Below are 26,171 nucleotides of genomic sequence, written 5' to 3'. Positions count from 1 at the left end.
AACTTGTCCAAGGTACTGGGTAGTTAGCTAAGAGTTATACTGGCCTAGTCATTCATTACTTGTGTGACCTGGGGCAGATGAATTTACTCTCTCTGGGTTTTGTAGTTCTCTCTGTAAAATGGAATGGTAATAATAATACAATAATACCTAACTGCACAGGATCATTATGAGATTCAGTAAGATAATTCATGAACCTACCTGTAAAAACCTATTGCCATAGAGTCAATTCCAACTCATCGTGACCATATAGGACAAGGTAGAACTGCCCCACATAGTTTCCAAGGAGTGACTGGTGGGTCTGAACTGCAGCCTTTCAGTTAGCACCTGAGCTTTTAACCACTGCGCCACCATGAACCTACAGTAAGCTTTTAATACATTTAGCTCATACAAATTTTGTTACTATTTTTACTGTACTCAGGCCAGTGCTTTTTCTGAACTTTTTTTTTTTTTTTTTAACTCCTACTGAAGCACTGCAGTTTAGAAACTTGACAGGATTATAATACGTAGACAGTTTTTTTTTTTTTTTAATTTCAAACCACTGTTTATAATTCCATAAGAGCATGAAAATAATCTAAATGATGTTAGATCTTATATTTAACATATATTCCTCTTTGAAGCCTAGAGGAATTTTTGGAAATAACATTGTTATTGTATATAGCATTAAGTTCTTTTTAATAAGGATTAGTATATTTTTCTTGACATAGTCATTCTCCTGTTTAAATTTGTCATTCTTCTTGGTTTATCCCTGAATCCAAACACTAATTTTCTTTATGACCTTTTCCCATAAAACCTGCATGCCATTTGCTTATTTTACGCTGCTAAGATTTTTTTTTAAGATTTGGTCAAAAGATAATAGTAAAACCTTTTACAACATTTCACCAAGTTTTCATAATACTGTTGACTTTCTGGTGTGAATCCAAAATATACAGGGTTAAACTCGTAGCCCAGGGCTCTTCTTACCTGATACATCCTTAACTGACTGCTTCAGTGCCGTGATGGGGGTTTGAGAATAAGCATAAAGATTTATAATAAGGGGATCAAATGGGTTTCTGTAATAGTGGTCTAGTTCATTTAGAAGATTTCTAATACAGCTTTTAGTCTTGAGCCAAAATGAGCATAAAAGGTCAAAGTAGAGCAATATGGATCCTCTACAGTAATATGGCATGTGACCAAATATAGCTGTTCTTTGTGGAGGGGGGGGAAGTGAATTTTTTTCAGGCTACCATTTCAAGTCATCATTTATTTTTTCATAACATTTTTCATAATATTTGTATCCCGAAAAATGTTATAACAATTGGCCTATTTGATAGAAAAAAAATGTAGCTGATTAAACTTTTGGGAACTCAATATTAGGGTTGGCTGAAAGGAATGAGTGTAATGTTTTAGAAAGAAAATGTTATCCTGACAAGAATGTTTTAAAAGTGAGGTCATTGTTGATTTTGGAAGCATTGGCATTGTAATTAGTCGTGGTTTAAAAATGAAGTAACTTGAAATATCATCACAAAGTATTGTTTGATCTGAAAGAAGACAGTGAACATTTTTGGTAATTTTTAGTATGCTCCCTGATGTGATTCATTTATCCATTTTATTTGTGGAATTTAGCCTACTGAAATTCCTTAAGCTAGATTTTCTCAGTGTCTGTAATAGCTGAATTAACTGTTTTATGGCCCTTGAGAACTATTTCGTACATTATCCTTCATTGTGTATATATAATTTTAAACAATCATCTCATGAAAACTGATAAATTTGACAGTGATTATTTACTTGATGAAAAGATTAATATTTTTCTAAATAAGCCACCATACAACTACATTTTAAATTAAATCTAAGTTACAAAACAAGTATCCCAGCACTTGTCTGGAATAAATGGATTATTTTTGTTTTAAGGAAGAATGGTGTTAAAAGTTTGGTGTGAAAGATAATGTAGTTTTCAGACATAATTAAGGAGTTAGGTACTGAGTATAATTTATTGATTTGATCATCCAAACATGATTATTCAGCAGTTAACGTCCTGTGGTGCGTTAGATTTAAAGGTTAATAAGTCATGATCCCTATGTTCAAAATTCTTGGAATATAGTAAAATTTGAGTCATTATGTGTCTATTTTAACAGAAAAATATCTTAATTTTAAATAATTTCTAAACGAAGTGTAAAGATAGTATGATATAGTGGATTCTCTTTCCAATATGCCACTTATTACTAGCTACAGGGAAGTCAGTTACAGTCTGTGAAGCTCTCTCAACTTCAGCTTCCTCATAGGAAAAAGTAAACCAGAATAACTGCCCTACCTATCTGAAGTAGGTGTTGTGAGCATTAAAAAGATACTGCGTGTCAAAGTGCCTTAAACTCTACGTAAGTAGTTGTAGTATTATAATGCCTTATGTTTCTCTGAGTTTTAGGGAAGATTTTATCCTGGTACTTTACCACATTTATTACTTCATTACAAAAGTAATATAAACTTGAGAAATAAAACTTCGAAGAAAAAAAAGTTACTCCTAATTCAACCATTTTAACCCAAATACTTTTTTTTATCATTTTTCGACTGATATTTTCTTTCCAGATTTCTAAATACCTAGGTTTGGGGGATATTTAGATAATAGAAATTATACTGTCTTTTCTCCACAGTAAACAATTATACTGTGAGGCAGTGGTGGTCCAGTGGTAGGATTCTCCCTTTCCATGTGGGAGACCTGAGTTCGATTCCTGACCAGTGCAACTTATGGGGAGCCACCACCTGTCTGTCAGTAGAGGCTTGTGTGTTGCTGTATTGTTGAACAGGTTTTGGTGAAGTTTCCAATAACTAACACAGACTAGGAAGAAAGGCCTGGTGATCTAGTTCCAAAAAATCAGCCAGTGAGAACCCATTGAATCACAATGGTCTAATTCCATCGTGCATGGGGTCGCCATGTGTTGGGTGCCAACTCAAGTACAGCTAACAAAAACAAGTCAAGCAGAGTAAAGTGATTAAGGTGATGGGAGGTTGTTATTTCAGAGGGACAATCAAGAGGAAGGTAACATTTGAGCTGAGACCTGAATGACAGAAATGAACCACAAGAAGGAAAAGCAGAGGGAAGGGAATTTCATACAAAGGAAAATAAGTGCAAAGACTAAAACAAGCACATGCTAGCTGTGTCTGACCAACAACAAGGCCAGCACGGCTGGAGTAGAGTGAGGGAGTGATAAGAGATGTCCAAAAGGAAAGTAGGGGGTGGACGCTGTATAAGCAGTGCCTTACAGAGCATGATAAGGACGGCTGATTTTATCCTGGTGAGATGGGGAGCAAATGGAGGATTCCGAGCAGGGAAATATGCTATGACCTGACCTGTATTTTAAAACGATCCCTCTGGCTGTTGTGTGAAGAACAGACCACAGGGGCCAAGAGTGAAAACGGAGAAGCCGGCCAGAAAGCTACCGCGCTCTGATTTGGAATCAACATGAACGTACCTAGCAGAAACAGCTTTGATGGTTTGAGTTTTGAGATTTTACTGTTTCAGAAAATAAAACCAAGAAAAATCAGAAAATAAAATAAAGATTACTAGCACAGAAAAGACACATATTACTGAACAAAAACTCACTTTTTATCACCACAAAGTGCCAGGATATGAAATTTATTCTTAGATTTTCTTGGTACAAGAGTGCTATTTTTAAAGAAGCAGCATAAAGGGGATTAGAATGGAATGGGGAAAAAAAAAGTGTTATTAATGAAGTCTATCTTTCCCCTCACTGTAGATAAAAACCTTGCATTTTTGAAGTAGGTAGCCCAAACCAATGAGATTAATTCTTACTCCCAGGAAAGAAATATGAATCAGTTCCCATTAGTCTCCTCCTTAACAACTGTCGTTGACTTCCCGTTACACTTAGACTTAAATCCACCCTCTTCCAAGGCGCACAAGGCCCTGCATGACCCAGCAGTGCCTAACACATTTCCACTTGCTCGCCGTGCTCCAGCCACACAGGTCTTCTCTCGGCCCTCCCTTTGTACATGCTGTTCTCTCTGCTTGGCATGTTTCTCTGCGTTCTTTGCATGGCTAGCTCCTTTTACAACTGCATGATTGTTACCTCCTGAGACACCTTTCCTGATTCCCCTACCTAACATAGGTCCTCAGTTTTCTCATCCCCTTGTTTATTTCCTTCATAGAAAAAGTTGCATTGCAATGTGCAAATACCAACATTTTTTTTTTTTACCTGCCCGTACTGGAATATAATGCTGGGTGTTATTCACCATTAAATGCCCATCACCTGGCCCATACTAGGTTTTCAGTAAATATTTTACTGAGTGGATTGATGGAGCTCATTCAAAGAAACATTTGTATGTGAATTCAACCAAATAATTTGCAGATTTTATTAAGACAAAACATCATAAAGAGATAAACATGATAAATTTATTAATAACATATGTTGACTAAAATCTGTCATCTTTAACATTCAAATGTTTTATGTAATAGAAAACATGAAAATATTTAAAACATGTCTTGTTTCTCACTATTAGTGGTGCAAAATATAATTTGCTAGCTCATGCTACTCTGACATTGGAAAGTACTGAGAACAGCTTCAAGACCCATAACCTGTCTATTAATGGAAATGGTAAGTACATTCTATGTTTTACCTATCACTTATATTATGCATATATGTATGTGGTGTCAGTAATTCCTAATTTTTATATGGTCCCCTGAAACAGATATTGGCTTAAATATTGTAAGCATGCGTGACCCTGTGGGTTCTTTGAAACACGTCTATCCCATTTTCCCAAGGGAGCAAAGTTTATTTTCCTCTCTTTATGCACTTTGCCAAATATTTGTGAAGCTAACTTAGTGACCACAGAAAAGTTTTAGGTGTTCTGAGTCCCTCTCTTTGACTTGAAATTGATGACCTCACCACTTTGGCTGACAAAGAACTGTTTTACTTTTAAATATGAAATACTATTGGTAGGAAGCAGAGGATATGAAAGAAGATAGGGCTACGTTAATCGTAACCTTTTTCTCTCTGGAGATAGTAATAGCTGCAGTTTATCCAAGAGAAATATATAGGAAGTTGAAGAAAGTGGTTAGATGATTAGGGAGGTTTGTAAAACTTGGTATGAGTACTGTCCACTCTCCCAGATTATTTTTATCTATGGTGAAAAATACAGTATTTTGGAAAGGTGATTTGGATTTACATTTTTGTTTTCTGAATATGTAAATTATGTGGTAAGTGCACTCACTACCTTGTGCTACTTTAACTTTGTAAATATTGGTGGCTCCGTACTGATGAGATTGATGGTTTTACAACAGTATATTTTTTTAATTTCACAATGGAAGTTAAAAATAGAGAGAAGTCCATAAAATGTAAATGTTCAGTTTAACAAATAATTAGGAGATGAATAGTTGTGTAACTGCCTCCCACATCAAGAAATATATCATCACCAACACTAAAACCCATGCCAAACATGTTAATGTCAAGTCAATTCCAACACACAGTGACCCTATAGGACAGAGTAGAACTGTGCCACAGGAATTCCAAGGCTGTAATCTTTGCAGGAGCCGACTGCCACATCTTTCTCTTGCGGAGCAGCTGGTGGGTTCAAACCACCAACTTTTTGGCAGCTAAGCACTTAACCACTGCACCACCAGAGATTCTCTTAACCTAGGGGTAAATTTGTGTCATCTTTTATGGTATTTGTTTCGTTGCACTCTCTTTGTGGTTTTACCACCTATGTCCCATTACCCGTTGCCATCGAGTCAATTCCAACTCATAGTAACCCTACAGGACAGGGTAGAACTGCCCCATAGAGTTTCCAAGGAGCCCCTAGTGGATTTGAACTGCCAACCTTTTGGTTAGTAGCCATAGCACTTACCCACCACGCCACCAGGGTTTCTACCACCTATGGCTTCCCTAAATGATATAGCTTAGTTTTGCCTGGTTTGAACTTAATGGAATCACATTATGTCTTCTTAATGACTTGCTTTTTCTGTTCATCATTATGTATGCATTTTCACTGCTTATATTATTTCATTGTATGATTATATCACTATCTCTTATTCTGATTCTATTATTTTCAAAAGTTAAAGGAAACTTCAGGTTTTCTGTTTCTTCTTGAGTCCATTTCAGTAAGTTTTATTTTTCTAGATATGTATCCATTTGATGTAAAATTTGAATTTAGTAGCATTAAATTCTTCATGATATGTTCATACCTATTGAATTTCTGCAGCATGCATGTGTGGTGACGCCCCTCCGGCCTGCCTTTTCAATTCCTGGTATTAACTTTTTGTGCCTTCTGTGAATGTTTTTTGTTTGTTTGTTGTTGTTGTTGTTTTAATCATTCTTGCCAGATGTTTGTCAATTTTATTAATCTTTTCAAAGAACCTTCCTTGGACTTTTAAAAAATTTTCTGTTATAAGCTTTTTTACTATTCCATTAATTTTTTAAAATTTATTTAATTTCTTATTTCTTTCCTTTTACTTTTTTGAATTATATCTCATGATACTTTTTCTGTCTTCTTGAGTTGATGCTTAGCTTGTTGATTTTCAGCCTTTCTTGTCTAATATTAATATGTGCATTTAAATTTATAAATTTTCCTATAAATACCGCTGTGTTTATCCTGTAAATATTGCTGTATTCCCAAAGTTGTGATACATAATGTTTTTCTACTTTAGAATATTTTCTAATTTCTATCGTGATTTAAATCTTGAGCTATTTTAAAATATATTTTCTAATTTACAAAATGTAGTATCATACAGTTTTCTAGCTTAATTTAAGCATTGTGGTCAAATCACATACTTTATTATTTCAGACCTCTGAAATCTGTAGAGACTGTATTATGGCTCAGTATATGGCCAGTTTTTATAAATGTGCCATTTATCTTTGAAAAGAATATATTTTTGAAATTATTCAGTAATGCGTTCTGTGTATACTAATTATTTGTTAGGAATACTGTTCAAGTTTCTGTTCTTAGTGATTACAGTCTACATATTCTGCATTACTGAGCAAAAAACCCATTGTTGGAGGGTGTGATAAAGTCTCCTACTATGATTGTGGGTTTTCTAGTTCTCATTGTTCTGTTCATTTATTTTTATAACTTGAAGCTTTGCTGTTTAATGCAAAGAATTTGAATTGTGTATTTTCTTCTGTTATTTTACCCCGACCTGTACTTATTTTTAAGTTATAGACATGCCTGTTCAAGTAGCATTATATCGTTGCTGTTTTTAGGTGCTGTCAAGTCGGTTCCAACTCATAGCAACCCTGTGTACCGCAGAACGAAACACTGCCTGGTCCTGCACCATCCTTACAATTGTTATGCTTCAGCCCATTGTTGCAGCCACTGTGTCAATCCACCTCACTGAGGGTCTTCCTCTTTTCTGCTGACCCTGTACTTTACCAACGATGATGTCCTTTTCCCAGGATCCCTCCTGACAACATGTCCAAAGTACATAAGATGCCGTCTAGCCATCCTTGCTTCTAAGGAGCGTTCTGGGTATACTTCTTCAAAGACAGATTTGTTCGTTCTTTTGGCAGTCCATGGTATCCTCAATATTCTTCACCAATACAGTTCGTGGGGGAGCATTATACTGGATTTTTATTTTTATCCTTTTGACATCCTCCTTCCTTCTTTTTTTACTGTGGCATTTTATTCTTTTACATTTAATGTCAAATAGTTAAATATTTGGTTTAAATCTACCATCACACTCTCTGCTATTTGTCCGCCCAATTCTGCGGTTCTTTTTCAAAGACCGATTACTTTTATCATTTCAATTTTTCCTTGTTCTAATTGACGTTACACATTTTTTTCTCATCTTAGAAACTTTAATCATACTTATTAATCTAAAGGTAAGAGGTAGTTTGACTTTTTCTCAGACTTATGCTTCAAACAACAAAACCTAAAACTGGTACCAAACTTACTTGACATTGGCACTTATAGGTTCCACAGAACAGATTTTAAGGAACACCAACCTCTGTGCTTAACTCTTTTTTATGTGATAGGCATATTCCAGGAAGTGTGTGTGTAAATTGATGTCTTAAAAATTAATTGTACCTTGAAAAAGAAGAAAGCCTGTTATTAAAAAGAAACAAAATTATATAAAGAAAAAAACTCACCCCCTAATTTATCCATTAATGTAAATCTGTATGTTAACATGCTAGGCTTACCAAATAGATTTATACCAATGTCTCCTAACTACTATACCGTACCATACCCATTGCCATCAAGTCGATTCTGACTCACAGCGACCTTATAGGACACAGTAGAACTGCCCCATAGGGTTCCAAGGAGTGGCTGGTGGATTTGAACTCTGACCTTGTCATTAGCAGCCGAGCTCTTAACCACTGTGATACCAGTACTTCTCTCAATACTGTAGAATCAAGACAAGATGCAAAATTTTTTTAAATTATAACTCGGTTTTATTGTTCTTGCTAGGTGAAAGAAACAGCTAAAATGATATCTTACAGTTTATATTTGGCGTCAAGAAATTTTTATACTTTTTATAAGATAATGAAACCACATGATGAAGGGCTGCCTCACATGGAACTGAGATGTTATCTGGCTTCTTTTTCCTGCCTGTTTTTCATTGTTGTTGTCCTTTTTAAACTCCTTGTTACCCATTTGAAAATACGGATGAATTACATAAAATCTTCAAGTAATGAAAGTCAAAATTCTCTTTCGCTTCCTGTTTCATCGGGCCCTAACACTTTCCCAGGTTAGAAAAGAAGAATTAAGTATTTTGATAATATGCTGTACAAAGACTTAAAGGCAGCACTGAAAAATGGAAAGGGCATGGTTTTGGGAGTCAGACTACCCTAGATTTGAAATTATGGAAAACATCTTTTCTATCTCAGACCCAATGATAAATGTCATAAACACATTATCTCATGTGATTTTCACAACAATTCCCCTAACTAGGATGAGGTGGTATTTTAAAAATGAGGAATTGATACTCAGATAGGTTAAGTGACTGGCCGAGATGCCATAATTCTTGCCCCAGAGTATAAAGAAGAACCTATGACCCTGCATGTTATTCCACAGTGGTCCCGAGTTGTAAAGAAACCTAGATTAGAAGCAACAGGTGATTGCAGGGTATGTGGCAAGAGAGCTGTGGAGCAAGGAGTTCTAAATCCAATATCCCTATCAGAAAGTAATTGTTTTTCTTGGTGTACAATGAAATCTGAACTTATTTTGTCTGAGAAACAAATTGTTACACGTGGTATTTAGGTTCCAGATATGTTATTAATTGCCCAATTTTTATGGACTTACCTGAGAATTTAATCATCATTTATGATTCTATTACTTTAGGAAGTGCATTCTAACTTAAAAACAACTAGTTTACATATATGTAGAACATAAGCCATTCATAAATCAGAAAGTTGATTTCAGATGTATTACTCAGATGCATGCTTTTATTAGAATTTTTATTTCAGATCCTGCCTATTCTCTGAAAGAGATTCTTATTTATTTATCTCTGTGTTTTGGAACCACTGCCTATATTAATTATATGAATCTATTTCTCCCAAGTCAAACCCTCCATTTCTAAAAGCTAAAAGCTTTAATAAGGTATTAATTAAAAAAAAAAAAAAAGATTGAATAGTCAAGAAAATTTGTGTGCTGTTCTACAGTAGAATGTTGGGTATATAAGTTGATAAAATCTTTTTTGTTTTACTTTGTACTGTTCATTTAGATAGCTGTTCTTTTGTCTTTAACTGATGTACCAAGCCTTGGCTACTTTGCATTCGTATAGCTAATAACTGTATTTTTACTAAAAAAAAAAAAGTAATAATACTCAGAGTGAATGGCTAGCCATTTTATAGGCACTCCTAACAAACAGGGAGAACAGGTTGCGTACATGGTGATGCATTACGTTCAAATATGTTAGTATGTATTTCCTACTAACAGGACATTCTGCTACATCACCGCAATACAACTATCCAAACCTGGAAATGATACTGAAATGTTACTACCATCTAATCCTCAGACTCCATTCAAGTGTCCCCCATTGTCCCCATAACGTCGTTTATGGCAAAAGGATCCCGTGCAGAATCATGCATTGCATTTAGTTATCATGCCTCTTTCGTTTCCTTTTATCTGCAATGGTCTCTCCTTGACTTTCACTACCTTGGCATTTTTAGAGATTATAGTCAGTTATTTTGTAGAAGGTTCCTCCATTTGGGCTTGTCTGACGTTTTCTCAGTAGTAGATTCAGGATATGCATCTTTGGCAGGTGTATTACCAAAGCAAGGCTGTGTTCAGAAGTTATATGTCTATCAGATGGCACATAATTCCTATTTGCTCCATTACTGATTATGTTCACTTTGATCACTTGATCAAGGTGATGTCTGCCAAGCTTCTCTACTGTGAAGTTACTCCTTTTCCCTTTGTAATTAATTTCTGACGTCTGTGTGTGTTGGAGGGGTACTATGTAAGTATTCCATCTGTTATTAGACTTTCAGTTTACTCATTGATTTATTTATATCAGAATGGACTCATTTTTCTATATTTATTCAGTAGTTCATAGCCTGTTAATATTATTATTTGTCTTGAGGTTTATATTGTCCCCAGTTTGGCCAGTAGGAGCACATTCATTATGGCTTCTGTGTCTTTTTGATGTGTCCCCATAATTCTTTGGGCACTTCCTTGCTTTATGGCATAGCCAGATATTCCAGGCTCATTATGTACTATCTGTGTCCCTGCCCTGAAATCAGCCATTTCTCCAAGGAATCCTGGTTATTTTTAGTGGAGAATTTAATTTAGAAGACAGCATATGGGCTTTAGGTATAAACCCATCGTCATCGAGTCAATTCTGACTCATAGCGATCCTATAGGACAGAGTAGAACTGAGCCATAGGGTTTCTAAGGAGCACCTGGTGGATTTGAACTGCCAACCTTTTGATTAGCAGCTGAATCCTTAGCCATTGTGCCACTGGGGCTCCCGGATTTAGATATACTCATTGTTGTTAGCTGTCATTGAGTTGGCCCCCAACTCATGGCGACTCCATGCACAAGAGGATGAAACACTGCCTGTTTCTGCACCATCCCCGTGATTGGTTGTGGATCAGACCGTTATGATCCATAGAATTTTCACTGGCTAAGTTTTGGAAATAGGTCTCTGGGCCTTTCTTCCAAATCCATCTTGTCTGGAAACTCCACTGAAACCTGTTCAGCATCATAGCAACATACAAGCTTCACTTGACAGATGTGTGGTGGCTACACATGAGGTGCACTGGCCAAGAATTGAACCCGAGTCCCCCACATGGAGAGCTAGAATTCTACCACTGAACCACCACAGCCCCAACTCATTGCTACTAGGGCATTGCTATTCCTAGATCGTTTCAGTGGACAGAGCTAAGCACACACACACACACACACACACATTCCATATCTATTTATTTCTATAGCTCTATATGTTGTTGAAAACCATGAGTTCACACCAGCACATCCAGTTCTAAACCAACACCTCCAAGTTTATTCTAATCATTTGTAACTCCTTCTCTTGACAATGAGAAACTTGTCTTCTAATATCCTTAATACATTTTCTTTTTTGATCAATCTCCCTCAAGTGCCAGTTGTCCATCTCCTCCACGTGAGTGTTTTCCTCTTCCTGCTGGGGCTCTGACTCCCCATTCTGGGTTGCCCTAACCTTGTGTAACTCCTCACCTTGCTCAGGCTCTGACAGCCTACATCAGACCGTCCCCTACACAGGGCTGCCCCCTTTGCCCTGCTTAGGCTCTAAGTCCCCATGCCTGGCTGCTCTCACTTTCACCTCATGTGGACACCTTCCTCAGACTCCCCCTCTGCTTGAATGCCATTCTCACTTAACTCAGGGCTCTGACACAGTGGACTGAGTCACCCCACATGTGGATGGCCTTCTCATGACTCCCATGGCTAGGCTGCCTCCCACGATTCCCATGGCTGGGCTGCCCCCCATACATGGAACTCTCCGTACTTTGGTTCTGATGCCTCACACGGGGCAGCCGCCTGCACATAAACACCCTCCTTACCCTGCTTGGGCCCTGACTCCCCACCTTAGGCTACCCCCCCACCCTGAATAGACACCCACCTTGGGCTCTGATGTCCTAACGCAGGCTGCCCTTCTACAGTGATACCCTCTTCTACCTGCTCAGGACAGACCTCCCCATTATAGGCCGCAATTGTCCTCGTCGACTCATTCAGGCTCTGACACCTTGTGCAAAGCAGCCCTCTTACTCACTCCTCTCATCCTGCCTGCCCCAGCACTCAGCTATGGCACACCGTAGCTTCTCGCTAGCCCCTGGCACAACTGCTTATTTTGGTGGGCTCCACCTGATGGCTGAAGACTGCGTCTCACAACTCAGCTCAAACTCAACATAGCCAAAATTGATCTTATTATTTCCATCCCACTCCCAAAAATTCTTCCTGCTGCTGCTTTCATCCTTAATTCCACTCTTCCTTTCATTTACTATACCCTGCCTAACACAAAGTCCTGCTATTTTGCTCTTTAAGTACCTCCCAAATGTATCCCTTTCTCTTCATTTCTGCTTCCACCACAGCCCTTATTTAGGTCTTCATCTCGCACCTGAGTTGTTGCCAGATGTGTAACTTGCTACATGGCTACCATGGTTCTAAAGTGCAAATCTGTCCGGCTTTTCATGGATGGCAGAGCTGAGGTCAGGGAAGGGGAAGGGCCAAAAAGATCTATTAAATTATTACTGTAAAATTGTGTACTACTTTGATTAATTACATCCTTAAAGATCAAAAAAGAGATTAAGAAACTAAAAGTTTCATGTCTTCTTCTAGGTAATAGCATGCCATAAACTATCAGTTTAATTTTATCCTTTTCATTCTATGTTCCCCTATTTGATTTTCTCATTAAATACGGTGCTGGTATTTTAAGATGAACTTTTACATAAAAATAATTTAAAAATATGTCCTCGTACAAAGCAAAAAAAAAAAAAAATTTGTGAAAAGCAATTAAAATGTATAATAACCTTAAATAAACACATGTTTGTAACTTGATTTTTTTCTCTCCCCTTTAATTAGAGGAATCTTCCTTTTGGCTTCCCTTATATGGCAACATGTGCTGCCGATTAGTTGCCCAGCCAGCTTGCATGGCTGAGGACGCACTTGCAGGATTTCTTAATCAGCAGGTTAGAGGACTTTTAATAACCTACAATAATAGTAACTCATATTTAAACGTTAATATACTGGCAGTTGTTTGGCCTTCTAACATTGGGAAATAGTTCTTGAAGTCTTTTTTAGATGTCTGTTTTCTAAATGTTATCATATATAGACTGTAAGGGGTCTGGGAGTCAGAAGAGGGTACAAGGTGAGGGGTCTAATGCGGTTTTGATGGCTAAGGAGTTACCATGTCTCCATGTTTCCCTGCTGCATGAATAGCAGTAACAGCACAATCAGCATAGCCAAGGACTCCCCGTGGAAACTGATGGGAGCTGCAGCACACCTTTACATAAAGGCCTTTCTGGCAGGCAGCTTTTGGCACAGTGTAGCCCTCTGGGCTTCCGAAACTGCCTCTCTGCCACCTACTGCTGATTTATTTATAACCGTAGTTATTTATAGCCAGTAAATAATTAATTACAAGCTTCAACAAATCAATAGCTTTTTCTGAAAGATTCCATTAGGAGGAAAGAAAATTTGCATTCTTACATGATAGTCAACATTTTTCAGGGTTCTGAGAACAGTAAGGGAAAATTATATTTTGAACATTGAGGGTTATTTTTGTAATTTTCCCGAGTCACTTGATAAATTGCCATGGAATTCTAAGCACTCATTTTTAATAGACTAGCTTTTCCAAAATTGCACTGATTTATGATTTTGTGTGTGTAAAAGTTATTTGATAATTATTACCTCCATTTTGCTTAACGCTTTTGAGAATTGCAAACTTCCCTGATATTAACTTACGCTGATTTGGGGCAGTTGTCTTATTGCACAGTAAATTCATAGGCAGTTCTATCACATTTTAAAAAGTCTGGAAATGAATTTAACTGTGAAGATTTAAATATTTTGTTGAATTTAGTGTTAAAATTATAAATAATGATAAAATTGGTAGTTTATTGATTGCTTTTCTTTTTCAGCAAATGGTAGAAGGTCTGATTAGTTGGAGAAGGTTATATTGTGTTTTGAGAGGGGGTAAACTCTACTGTTTTTATACCCCAGAAGAAATTGAAGCTAAAGTGGAACCAACCTTGGTAGTGCCCATTAACAAGGTAAATGAAGTGCTATTTTAAAAATAAAAATATGACATCTGATGAAGTTTGTCCTTTTCTATACAATTTACATCATTACCATCTGATAAATAAAAGGGAATGATTGCTAAATATAGCTTAGTTCATGCAGATAATCAAATCTGTTCTTGCTGTTTTTCTTTCCATTACAGAGCTGCTTGGTTAAAGGAAATACTGCGTATTTTCTAAGAAAACTTAGTAGTGGCAAATCTATCCCAGTAAATAGCTTTTAAACCAAAGACTGTAACTGCATTAACACAACATTTTACATTTTTATGGGCTAATTTAATCAAGATTATATAAATATAAATTGTTCACATTATAGTCATGTTCTTTTTAGTTACTATTCAAATGAACCCACAGCAAGACTTTCTGATTTTTTATGGGATCGATGGGCAATTGTCCAACCTTCCCTCAGGAGAAGAAAGCCTGATGGTCTGTTCATGTTGAATAGTTGAGTGCTTGCCCTGCATTTAAAAAGTAGCGCTGTCCCACCTATAGAATCTTGTCAAGTATATACGTACTGGTTTGATACAAAGGAGGCTACCTGAAACTCTGTAAGAAAATCTGTCCATCAAAGGCACACTTATTTTCTTTTATCCCACTCTTCTAAATTTATCTTCATCTTTCATCCCAATCTAGGGTTTATTAGAGGGTTCCCCCCCCAACCCCCACCCCCCACGGACTTTTTATAGCATTCCTGCTCTAGAATACTTTAATGGCATTTCTGGAGCTGGATACCATGTTTCCTGCCTGAGGACTGCACCTAACTGATTCTGGTTGGTTTACGTTGCTTGCCTTTGCAGTAGTTAAATTGAAGTGTCTGATAAAATATGAACCTCATGGTTAACATCTTTTAACTGTATATGTTCTACTTGTATTTGAAGTGTCCTTTAAAGAAGTTTTAAGTTGTGTATCGTTCTACATAATAGTTGTAGTCTTGAAAACATGTGGGTACCTGTCTGCCAACCTATGAGGACTTGAGTTAATTTCTATGGTCTTTTCCAGCAACAACATTTTTGTCTATTTCTGTCCTGCTTTTAGAAATTCCAGTACTTGTTACTTAAAGGAAATCTGTCAGCGAGATCTTTTATTATACAATTATGTCCACCTAATTTATCTGTTTTGTGTATCAGGAAAATTAGTGTTGCCCTTAAATAACATAAATAAATAATACCTTAATATTATAACATAGAAGCCCTGGTGGCACGGTGGTTAAGCCCTTGGCTGCTAACTAAAAGGTTGACAGTTCAGACCCACCATCTGCTCCTCAGGAGAGAGATGCGGCAGTCTGCTTCTGTAAAGATTTACAGCCTTGGAAACCCTATAAGGCAGTTCTACTCTGTCCTCTAGGGTGGCTATGGGTCAGAATTCAACTCCATGGCAGTGAGTTTGGTTTTTGGTTTGTAATGTTATGTTGTTGTTGTTAGGTGCCATCGAGTCGGTTTCGACTCACAGCGACCCTGTACACAACAGAATGAAACACTGCCTGGTCCTGCACCATCCTTACAATCGTTGTTATGCTTGAGCTCATTGTTGCAGACACTGTGTCAATCCACTTCGTTGAGGGTATTCCTCTTTTCCGCTGACCCTGTACTCTGCCAAGCATGGTGTCCTTCTCCAGGGACTGATCCCTCCTGACAACATGCCCAAAGTATGTAAGACGCAGTCTCGCCATCCTTGCCTCTAAGGAGCATTCTGGCCGCACTTCTTCCAAGAAAGATTTGTTCATTCTTTTGGCAGTCCGTGGTATATTCAATATTCTTCGCCAACACCACAATTGAAAAGCGTCAACTCTTCTTCCGTCTTCCTTATTCATTGTCCAGCTGTCACATGCATATGATGTGATTGAAAATACCATGGCTTGGGTTAGGCTCACCTTAGTCTTCAGGGTGATATCTTTGCTCTTCAACGCTTTGAAGAGGTCCTTTGCAGCAGATTTGCCCAATGCAATGCGTCTTTTGATTTCTTGACTGCTGCTTCCATGGCTGTTGTTTTCTTTATGTTGAGGTGTAATCCATACTGAAGGCTGTGGTCTTTGATCCTCATTAGTAAGTGCTTCAGGTCCTCTTCACTTTCAGCAAGCAAGGTTGTGTCATCTGCATAACACAGGTTGGTAATGAGTCTTCCTCCAATCCTGATGCCCCATTCTTCTTCATATAGTCCAGCTTCTCAGATTATTTGTTCAGCATACAGATTGAATAGGTGTGGTGAAAGAATACAACCCTGACGCACACCTTTCCTGACTTTAAACCAATCAGTATCCCCTTGTTCTGTCCGAACAACTGCCTCTTGATCTATGTAAAGGTTCCTCATGAGCACAATTAAGTGTTCTGGACTTCCCATTCTTCACAGTGTTATCCATAGGTTGTTATGATTCACACAGTCGAATGCCTTTGCATAGTCAATAAAACACGGGTAAACATCCTTCTGGTATTCTCTGCTTTCAGCCAGGATCCATCTGACATCAGCAGTGATATCCCTGGTTCCACGTCCCCTTCTATAACCAGCCTGAATTTCTGGCAGTTCCCTGTTGATATACTGCTGCAGCCGTTTTTGAATGATCTTCAGCAAACTTTTGCTTGCGTGTGATGTTAATGATATTGTTCTATAATTTCCACATTTGCTTGGATCACCTTTCTTGTGAATAGGGATAAATATGGATCTCTTTCCAATCAGTTGGCCAGGAAGCTGTCTTCCATATTTCTTGGCATAGACGAGTGAGCACCTCCAGCGCTGCATCTGTTTGTTGAAACATCTCAATTGATATTCCATCATTTCCTGGAGGCTTGTTTTTCGCCAATGCCTTCAGAGCAGCTTGGACTTCTTCCTTCAGTACCATCGGTTCCTGATCATATGCCACCTCTTGAAATGGTTGAATATCGACTAATTCTTGTTGGTATAATGACTCTGTGTATTCCTTCCATCTTCTTTTGATGCTTCCTGCATCGTTTAATATTTTTCCCATGGAATCCTTCACTATTGCAGCTTGAGGCTTGAATTTTTTCTTCAGTTCTTTCAGCTTGAGAAACTCCGAGCATGTTCTTCCCTTTTGGTTTTCCATCTCCAGCTCTTTGCACATGTCATTATAATACTTTACTTTGTCTTCTCGAGAGGCCCTTTGAAATCTTCTGTTCAGTTCTTTTACTTCGTCAATTCTTCCTTTTGCTTTAGCTGGTCGATGCTCAAAAGCAAGTTTCAGAGTCTCCTCTGACATCGATCTTGGTCTTTTCTTTCTTGTCTTTTCATTGACCTCTTGCTTTCTTCATGGATGGTGTCCTTGATGTCATTCCACAACTCATCTGGTCTTTGGTCACTAGTGTGCAATGATCAAATCTGTTCTTCAGATGGCCTTTAAATTCTGGCGGGATATACTCAAGTTCATATTTTGGCTCTCGTGGACTTGCTCTGATTTTCTTCAGTTTCACCTTGAACTTGCATATGAGCAATTGATGGTCCATTCCACAGTTGGCCCCTGGCCTTGTTCTGACTGATGATATTGAGGTTTTCCATCATCTCTTTCCACAGATGTAGTCAGTTTGATTTCTGTGTGTTCCATCTGGCGAGGTCCATGTGTATAGTCGCCATTTATGTTGGTGAAAAAAAGCTATTTGCAATGAAGAAGTCGTTGGTCTTGCAAAATTCTATCATTCCATCTCTGGCATTGTTTCTATCACCAAGGCCATATTTTCCAACTACTGATCCTTCTTCTTTGTTTCCAACTTTCACATTCCAATCACCAGTAATTATCAATGCATCTTGATTGCACACTCGATCAATTTCAGACTGCAGCAGCTGATAAAAATTTTCTATTTCTTCATCTTTGGCCCTAGTGGTTGGTGTGTAAATTTGAATAATAGTCGTATTAACTGGTCTTCCTTGTAGGCATATGGATGTTATCCTATCACTGACAGCGTTGTACTTCAGGATAGATCTTAAAATCTTTTTGACGTTGAATGCAACACCATTCCTCTTCGAGTCATCATTCCCAGCATAGTAGACTATATGATTGTCCGATTCAAAATGGCCAATACCACTCCATTTCAGCTCACTAATGCCTAGGATATCAATATTTCTGTGTTCCATTTCATTTTTGATGATTTCCAATTTTCCTAGATTCATACTTCGTACATTCCAGGTTCCGATTATTAAGGGATGTTTGCAGCTGTTTCTTCTCATTTTGAGTCGTGCTACATCAGTAAATGAAGGTCCCGAAAGCTTTACTCCATCCACATCATTAAGGTCGACTCTACTTTGAGGAGGCAGCTCTTCCCTAGTCGTCTTTTGAGTGCCTTCCAACCTGGGGGCTCATCTTCCAGCACTGTGTCAGACAATGTTCTGCTGCTATTCATAAGGTTTTCACTGGCTAATGCTTTTCGAAGTAGACTGCCGGGTCCTTCTTCCTAGTCTGTCTTAGTCTGGAAGCTCAGCTGAAACCTGTCCTCCATGGGTGACCCTGCTGGTATCTGAATACCGGTGGCATAGCTTCCAGCATCACAGCAATACACAAGCCCCCACAGTATGACAAACTGAGAAACTGACACATGGGGGTGTAATGTTATAACATAGTTATTTTATTTTGGTTTAGAAAATCAAGTTCCTAAAATGTATAATTTTATTGAAAAATGAAATTTTTTTTATTTCTTGCCTAACTTTTTGTTTTGATTATCCAGTAGTTTATTCTCCCCTCTTTCCCTGCCTTAGTCTTCTTTTGAAAACTTTGAAGCATACAGAAAAGTTTAAAAAGAAATAGAATAATGAACACCTGTATACCCTTAGGAAACCTTGGTGGTGTAGTGGTTAAATACTATAGCTGCTAACCAAAAGGTAAGCAGTTCAAATTCACCAGGTGCTCCTTCGAAACCCTATGGGGCAGTTCTATGCTGTCCTATAGGGTCTCTCTGAGTCGGAATGGACTTGACAGCAACAGGTTTTGTTTTTTTTGGTATATACCCTTCACCTAGATTCTTTAGCTATTGTTAGCATTTTGCCACATTGGCTTTTTGTCTAGATAGTTTAAAAAAAAAAAAATTTTTTTAACCAATTGAATGTAAATTACAAGTAGTGTAGTATTTCTCCTCTGAGTATTTTGGCATATTTCTTCCAAAGACAAAGACATTTTCATTTGTAACCATAATATTATTATCACACTCAAGAATTTTATTGATAATATTATCTAATATACAAAGCAGATCACCCCAATTGTCTTCAAAATGTTCTTACTACTTTTTGTTTATCACTTGATGCAGGACTCCATCAAGGATCATGTTTTCAATTCCTTTTCATCTAAATTGGGCCCTTCACAATACACTCCCACACATGTAGACACAAGCCTATTTTTTTGTGTGTGTGTGTGAAAGGGATTGCCTCTTTTTATTACATTGACGTCTTCGTTAAATGTAGGCCAGTTTTCTTTCTAGAATGTTCTCAAACTGGGATTTGACTAATCATTTCACTGAATTCAGGTTAAATATTTTTGGCAAGAGTTCCACAGAAGTAATTATGTCTAACATGATTTTTACTGGATAACAAGATAATAAGAAGTGAATCTTACCTATTTCTTTTTTTCCCTTACATATTAGACCATGGAATATGGATAGCCATAAACCAGATTAAAATGTAATTTAAACAAATGATATTTTTTAAATCATTCGATTTATTTGAAAACAGTTTTCAAAGTATTCATTACATCTTCTCTCAGCCATTTATGGTGGGCCAAGCCAGGTATGTTGTTAACTCTTTTTCAAATATGTTATTCTTATTTTACAAGTGATGAAACAGACTCAGAGATCAGATTGAACTTGCCTAGCTGGTAAGGAAAATTACATAGCTCACTCTTTTCCTAATGGGTAGAAAAAAAGATAAAAATTCATGGGCTGTTTTCCCATTTCCCCAGAGACATATTCCTGGACTGTACTTAGAGGACAAAATTAGACTTTTTGTATCTCCATACTTAGTCTGAATCAGAGTTTTGAAAGTAAAAAGTAGCTTTGAAATAAGATTCTGAACCCGAAGCCACAATTGACCTATAGACAACGGCTTAGGCATTGTGTTTAACTTTACCACTTAAATTTAAGAGGACAGTTATAATGAAACTCCTGTGTTATTGTAGCTTAGTGCATCTGTATTTTTCTGTCTGATGATGAGGATTTCCTTCCAGAAAAGTGGCAACAGTGTTTACATGGCCTGACTGAATTGACCTTTCTCCAATTGATTCGTTTTTCCTGTGGTAATAAAGGCGGATGGCCAGGCAATTGATGGGATTCTGTAGTCAATCAATTCCATTATTAAGATGACTGAAATTGGTACAGTTCAAAATCCCTGTGGTTGTTCCACAATTGACCATTACAAATTCACAGGAAAATGATTAATCTAGTAATTTGTATAGGCTTGGCCTTAGACTTGGGGACAAAGTAGGCTGTATTTGGCCCTGAGGACTGATGACATAAATATCTCTTCCATTGTACGTGACTTTTCTCTAAAGTACAGAAGAGAATTTTAAGATTAAAACCTGAGGTAAATGTTAACATTGGGAATATAATTGCTGATCCCAAAGGTGAAGCTGATGACAAAATCTTGCATTCTCCAACTTTGCAATACTGCCATCTTAATGTTTTTCTATTCTTCCTCGGTCTTCCTTATTCATTGTCCAACTTTCACATGCATATGAGGCATTTGAAAATATTATGGCTTGGGTCAGGCCCATCTTGTTCTCAAGGTGACATCTTTGCTATTTAACACTTTAAAGAGGTCTTTTGCAGCAGATTCGCCCAATGCAATAAAAAAGTGCTTTTGAATGATCTTCAGCAAAATTTTACTTGTGTATAATATTAATGGCATTGTTTGATAATTTCTGCATTCTGTTGGATCACTTTTCTTTGGAATGGGCACAAACGTAGATCTTTTTCCAGTCCATTGGCCAGGCAGCTGTTTCCCAAATTTCTTGGCATGAATGAGTAAGCATGTCAGTGTTGTATCCATTTGTTGAAATATCTCAATTGATATTCCGTCAGTTCCTAGAGCCTTGTTTTTGCCAATGCCTTCAGTGCAGCTTGGACTTCTCCTTCAATACACCATCAGTTCTTGATCACATGCACTTCCTGAAATGGTTGAATGTTGACCATTTCTTTTTGGTGCTGTGACTCTGTGTATTCCTTTCATCTTCTTTTGATGCTGCCTGAGTCGTTCGGTATTTTTGCTCATAGGATCGTTCAATATTGCAACGCGAGGCTTCAATTTTTTCCTCAGTTCTTTCAGCTTGAGAAATGCTGAATGTGATCTTCCCTTTTAGTTTTCTAATTCCAGGTGTTCGCATATGTCATTATAATACTTTGTCTTCTCAAGCCGTCCTTTGAAATCTTCTGTTCAGCTCTTTTACTTCATCATTTCTTCCTTTTGCTTTAGCTACTCTCCGTTCAAGAGCAAGTTGCTAAGGTACATAAATAACAGTTCTGTTATTTTAATCATAGGATCTGTTCTCCAGCTATAATTCTTGTCCTTCTGAATGACATTTCCTGTAAAGCTAAGTCACTTCATTAATTTTCATAGGGAGCCACCTGTGGAAATAGTCACATTAAGAGAAGAAAAGCCTAAAAGCTATTCGCCTCCCCTTTTCAATCCAAATTTGAAAGGGTGATTTACTTCAAAGTGATTGCTTCAACTTCAAAAAAGCTTCACTGTGAATATTGTTGAGCAAGACATTCTCAATAATGGGTACTTAACTGGAGCCACTGAATCGCCTGGACATGGTAAAAAGCATTTTGTTAGCCAAAGCTTTATCCATTGCCAACAGGGGTTGAGGGTGAGAAAGAGAAGCGCAGGTCTTTGAAAGCAATAGTCTTTTCCTGATTTAAATAACTATATGTCACTGCATTTTAATTAATAACGAAATTTGTACTAAACAAGTCCGAAACGCTACTTGGTATGATAGGCCTGTATTAAATTGCCTTGAAATTAATTTTCACCATTGTATTTATCATGGACCTGGAAAACAAAATTATTATGAAGTACATAGGATTTTCTTCTGATTATTTTAGTCTTCTCAATATCCAAACCCTAACAATTATTCGGATAGTACCCTATTAAATACAGCAAAAATAAACTTTTTTAAACAGCCTTTCCCTTAGGAGCTTATATCTTACTGACATAAATTAAAAATAATTATACCCAAGTGATATTAGTCATATACCCAATGCTGGCTTAATTTATGGCTTTGCTTTATGTATTTCAAACATTCCTTTCTGTATATTGTGAAAGTAGTCTTTGTTATTAGAGTAAATAAGATCTGAAGCTTGTTTTTAACCAACATTATATTTGTCTTCAACCCTGATTAACAGGGCTTTAGATCGAGGACCTTTCAAAGAACTTGACATTTTTCACAGGTATTATCTCGTTTATCCTTATGACATGTTTGTTAGTGAAGTGTGAAATAAATATTATCTCTGCATTATAGATAAAAAAGCAGGCACTTGTAGACTTACATTGCTTTTTGTACTTGTATTTTGTTTTTTAAATTGTTTTCTAGAAAGTTTCAAGATAATCAATAGAGAGAATAATATAAATGAACCCATCTGTACCCTCACACAGTGCCTCTACCCTAGAATTATTTTGAAGCAAATACTAGAGACCGTGTCATTTTATGTTGTGGATATTCCATTTGTCATACTTAAGTTAATTTATAGTCTTAATATCATCAAAAATCCAGACTATGTTCAAATTTCCCAGTCACATAAAAATGTTTTTAACAGTTTTTTGAATCAGGATCCAAATAAGACCCATCCATTCCAGTTGGTTGATTAGATTGATTCGGTCTCTTAAATCTTTTGGCTTTGCTCACCTCCTACCCGACCCCCACCGCCTACCTACGTACCTCTCTTGTCTCTTTCTCTGTCTTATCATTTATTAAGAAACTGGGTCATTTATCCTACAGAGTTTTCTGTAGACTGGATTTTGCCGATTGCATCTTCAGGTTGGTCTTTTTTTTCCCCCTTCTCTTTTTTCATCAGGTTCATGTTGATTGGTTGGTTGGTAAGAATACTTCTGAGGAAGTGTTGTGTACTTTTATCAGCAGGCACATATGTCTGAATCTTCTGTTGATATTAACATTGGTTAGATCCTTTATTTCATTAGGAATTACAAACCGATGCTATTTTTACATGCATTCTTTGTTTATTAGCTGAGGTACCACTACTTTACCACTACTTCATCAGCTATTTGGTTACCTTGAGGTACAATTATCCTGTTTTATATAGAAACATAGGATAAATGCTTGATACTTTGCTTTTAGTTACTGCTGTCAAATAATAACATGGTTCTCTAGACTCCTTCAATGAGTTATTTTTTAAATATCATTGTGAATTTATGGATTTAGAGGTATTTGACATAACAATCCCTTGCCACTGTTATCCTCATTGATGCTCACATTGTCCCATCTTTGGCGAGTGGAAGCCTCTTCAAACCGACTCTTGAGTCCTTTTGACACAGTCCTAGTCATCTTTGATTTCTGGTAGCACAGATGTTTCAGGATCATCTTATACATTCCCTGATCCATGCTGGGAATCAGGCATTTCTCCGAGGGTCTCCGATTCCTTTGTAGGAAAGAATATTTACAGATCATGGTCTGAGTGCTACAATCAAAAACCCGACCAGTCGCCATGGATATGATTCTGACCCATTTTGACCCAGTGTGTGCCAGAGTAGACCTGCGCTCCGCATGGCTTTCAGCGGCTGACTTTCTCCTGAAGCGCCTCTGGGTGGACTCAAACTCCTGGCCTTCCAGTCAGCATCCAAGCTAGGGGTGTTCATTCCAGAAGCAGACTTTTTTAAAGATCATGTAGTCACAAGTAAAATAAAAAAATTCATAAGTCTACTTCTGGTCAAGAAATTTTCCATCGTTCACAGAAATGGAGCGGTAAAGTACAGTTTTGATTCGGAATAATGAACAACCTAAAAGAAACTTTCCTTTGAATTCCTATTTGATATGTTTTGTTGTTACTTCTCCTTTGTCATGCAATCTTTTAGTTTAATAAAAAGTTTCCCGTTAATTACGTTATTCGAGATGATAAAACATAGAAGTTATATGTTTTATTCTGCATTTTACTTGCACCTTTTGAAAACCTCTCATGTTTTAAAAATTTAGTTGTATATGGTCATCAGAATTAATGGAGTACATAGCATTTATGAGTATATTGCTGCATTGTATTCTCTAAGGAGAATATGAATGACTTCAACTCATCAGATTTTCTATGTAGCTGTTTTCATTCGAAATGATACCTTAGCGTTATGCTAAATACACATTTCCATCTATAAAAGTCACATTTTCATTATTCAAATGTTAAATTCGTTTTAATCCTATATAGAAAGGTAGTCATAATTTGCATTAAAATGGGTGGGGGGGAACACAATTTAAGTTACAAGAATATTTCATATTTTATTATTATTTTTAATACTATCAGCAATAGAGGGTCACCCCTCCCCCCAGCACACACGTACTGTGATTCAGCTCTCAGTTAGTCTGATAGAATAGCATATCAACGATTCTTCCTGGATCTTGAGTCATTCTCTGATAGTGACAATAAGCTGTATATTGAAGATGTGGATTACATGGATCTTTCAGCTCCAAGGATGCCATTTAGGATAGCATTTTTTATGTTGTATAAATAATTACTTAAAAGAGTTAATTTACAAGGTTTTTTACCAAGTGATAGGAATGTAAAAAGACCCTATTATGACAAAATTAAAATGCTGACCATAAGTCCCATTGTAATGCACTGAAGACGCTTACGTTCCTGCACGTCTACAATGACAGGATAGACTAATTATCTCTAAGATTGCTACCAATCCTTATACAGTCATGCTCTGCATAACATCCATTCAGGCAACTTCCGAGTGCATATATGTCTGTGGTCCCATAAGGTTATAACAGAGTTCAGAAATCCTAATGGAAGAATGAGATGTAGCGAACATAACTGAACATAGCAAATGCAACCGCTTCCCACACGCAACATGTGTATCTCATGTCTCATATTCAAAGCGATTGCACTGCCAGGCGTCTAATGGTACCAAAACCCGTTGCTACCAAGTCAGTTCTGACTCATAGTGATTCTACAGAACAGAGTAGAACTGGCCCATACAGTTTCCAAGGAGGGCCTGGTGGATTCGAACTGCTGACCTTTTGGTTAGCAGCTGTAGCACTTAATCACTATGCCACCAGGGTTTCCGTATAATGGTACAGTACACTGAAAACCAAACTCATTGCTGTTGAGTCAATTCCAGCTCATACAGTATCCCATACAGCTTTGCTAAGTACAGGGAGTCCCCAGATTACGAACAAGTTCTATTCCTAAATTTATCTTTAAGTTGAATATGAGATGCAGTTTGTGCCTAACATCAGCTAGTCAAGTGTTTGTCTTAGCATACAGTGTACCTTTCTGTGCATAAAAAACATTAAAGAAACACTTCCAGATATACTAAAACATCTTTAAAATAATAATACAGTAATAGTAATGTTTTGATGCATATCTCAAAGTAACACTCATTTGTTGTTATGAACCTTTGTATGTGCCTCAGATTTTATGGGGGTTGATTTGTAACTACACATTGTACATAAGTCAGACATTCGTAACCAGGGACTGCCTGTATATAAATACATTGTTCCCACAACGTCCAAATCACATAATGTCCTATTTCACAGAATGTATCTTGGCTGTTAAAGGACACATGGCTGTATTCTTTGATACTCCAAAGGTTCTAAGTTATGTTGCAACTTTTTACAGCATACATTTTGCCCATGTGGTTTTGAATAAAAATTTCTTCCTTCAGAAATGAGCTTCTTGGGTAGTGTATATGGTGTTCACCTGCCTTTATGTACTCACTTTCAGGAAATGGTTAGCTTTTCTTCATAACTCTTTTCTACTTCTCTAATACCCCCGTAGACATCATTATACAGTGAAACCTATAAGAGCCACAACTCAACAGGACTACCTTGTTTTT

At 37.2% G+C, this 26,171-nt stretch overlaps 1 protein-coding gene across 1 annotated transcript in view; it reads left to right on the top strand.

The window, feature by feature from the left end:
- RTKN2 (rhotekin 2) overlaps window positions 1-26,171 on the top strand; it is an 88,180-nt gene that overhangs the window by 50,220 nt on the left and 11,789 nt on the right. The window contains exons 7-9 of the mRNA XM_003409284.3: window positions 4,489-4,583; window positions 12,979-13,085; window positions 14,031-14,162. Coding sequence (XP_003409332.2) covers window positions 4,489-4,583; window positions 12,979-13,085; window positions 14,031-14,162 — 334 coding nt within the window. The remainder of the gene's footprint in view (window positions 1-4,488; window positions 4,584-12,978; window positions 13,086-14,030; window positions 14,163-26,171) is intronic.

Source organism: Loxodonta africana, chromosome 16 (genome assembly GCF_030014295.1).
Source record: "Loxodonta africana isolate mLoxAfr1 chromosome 16, mLoxAfr1.hap2, whole genome shotgun sequence".
NCBI classification, from domain to species: domain Eukaryota; kingdom Metazoa; phylum Chordata; class Mammalia; order Proboscidea; family Elephantidae; genus Loxodonta; species Loxodonta africana.
The sequence above is the reverse complement of the archived record's forward strand: the minus strand, read 5'-3'. Positions and strand labels throughout refer to the sequence as shown.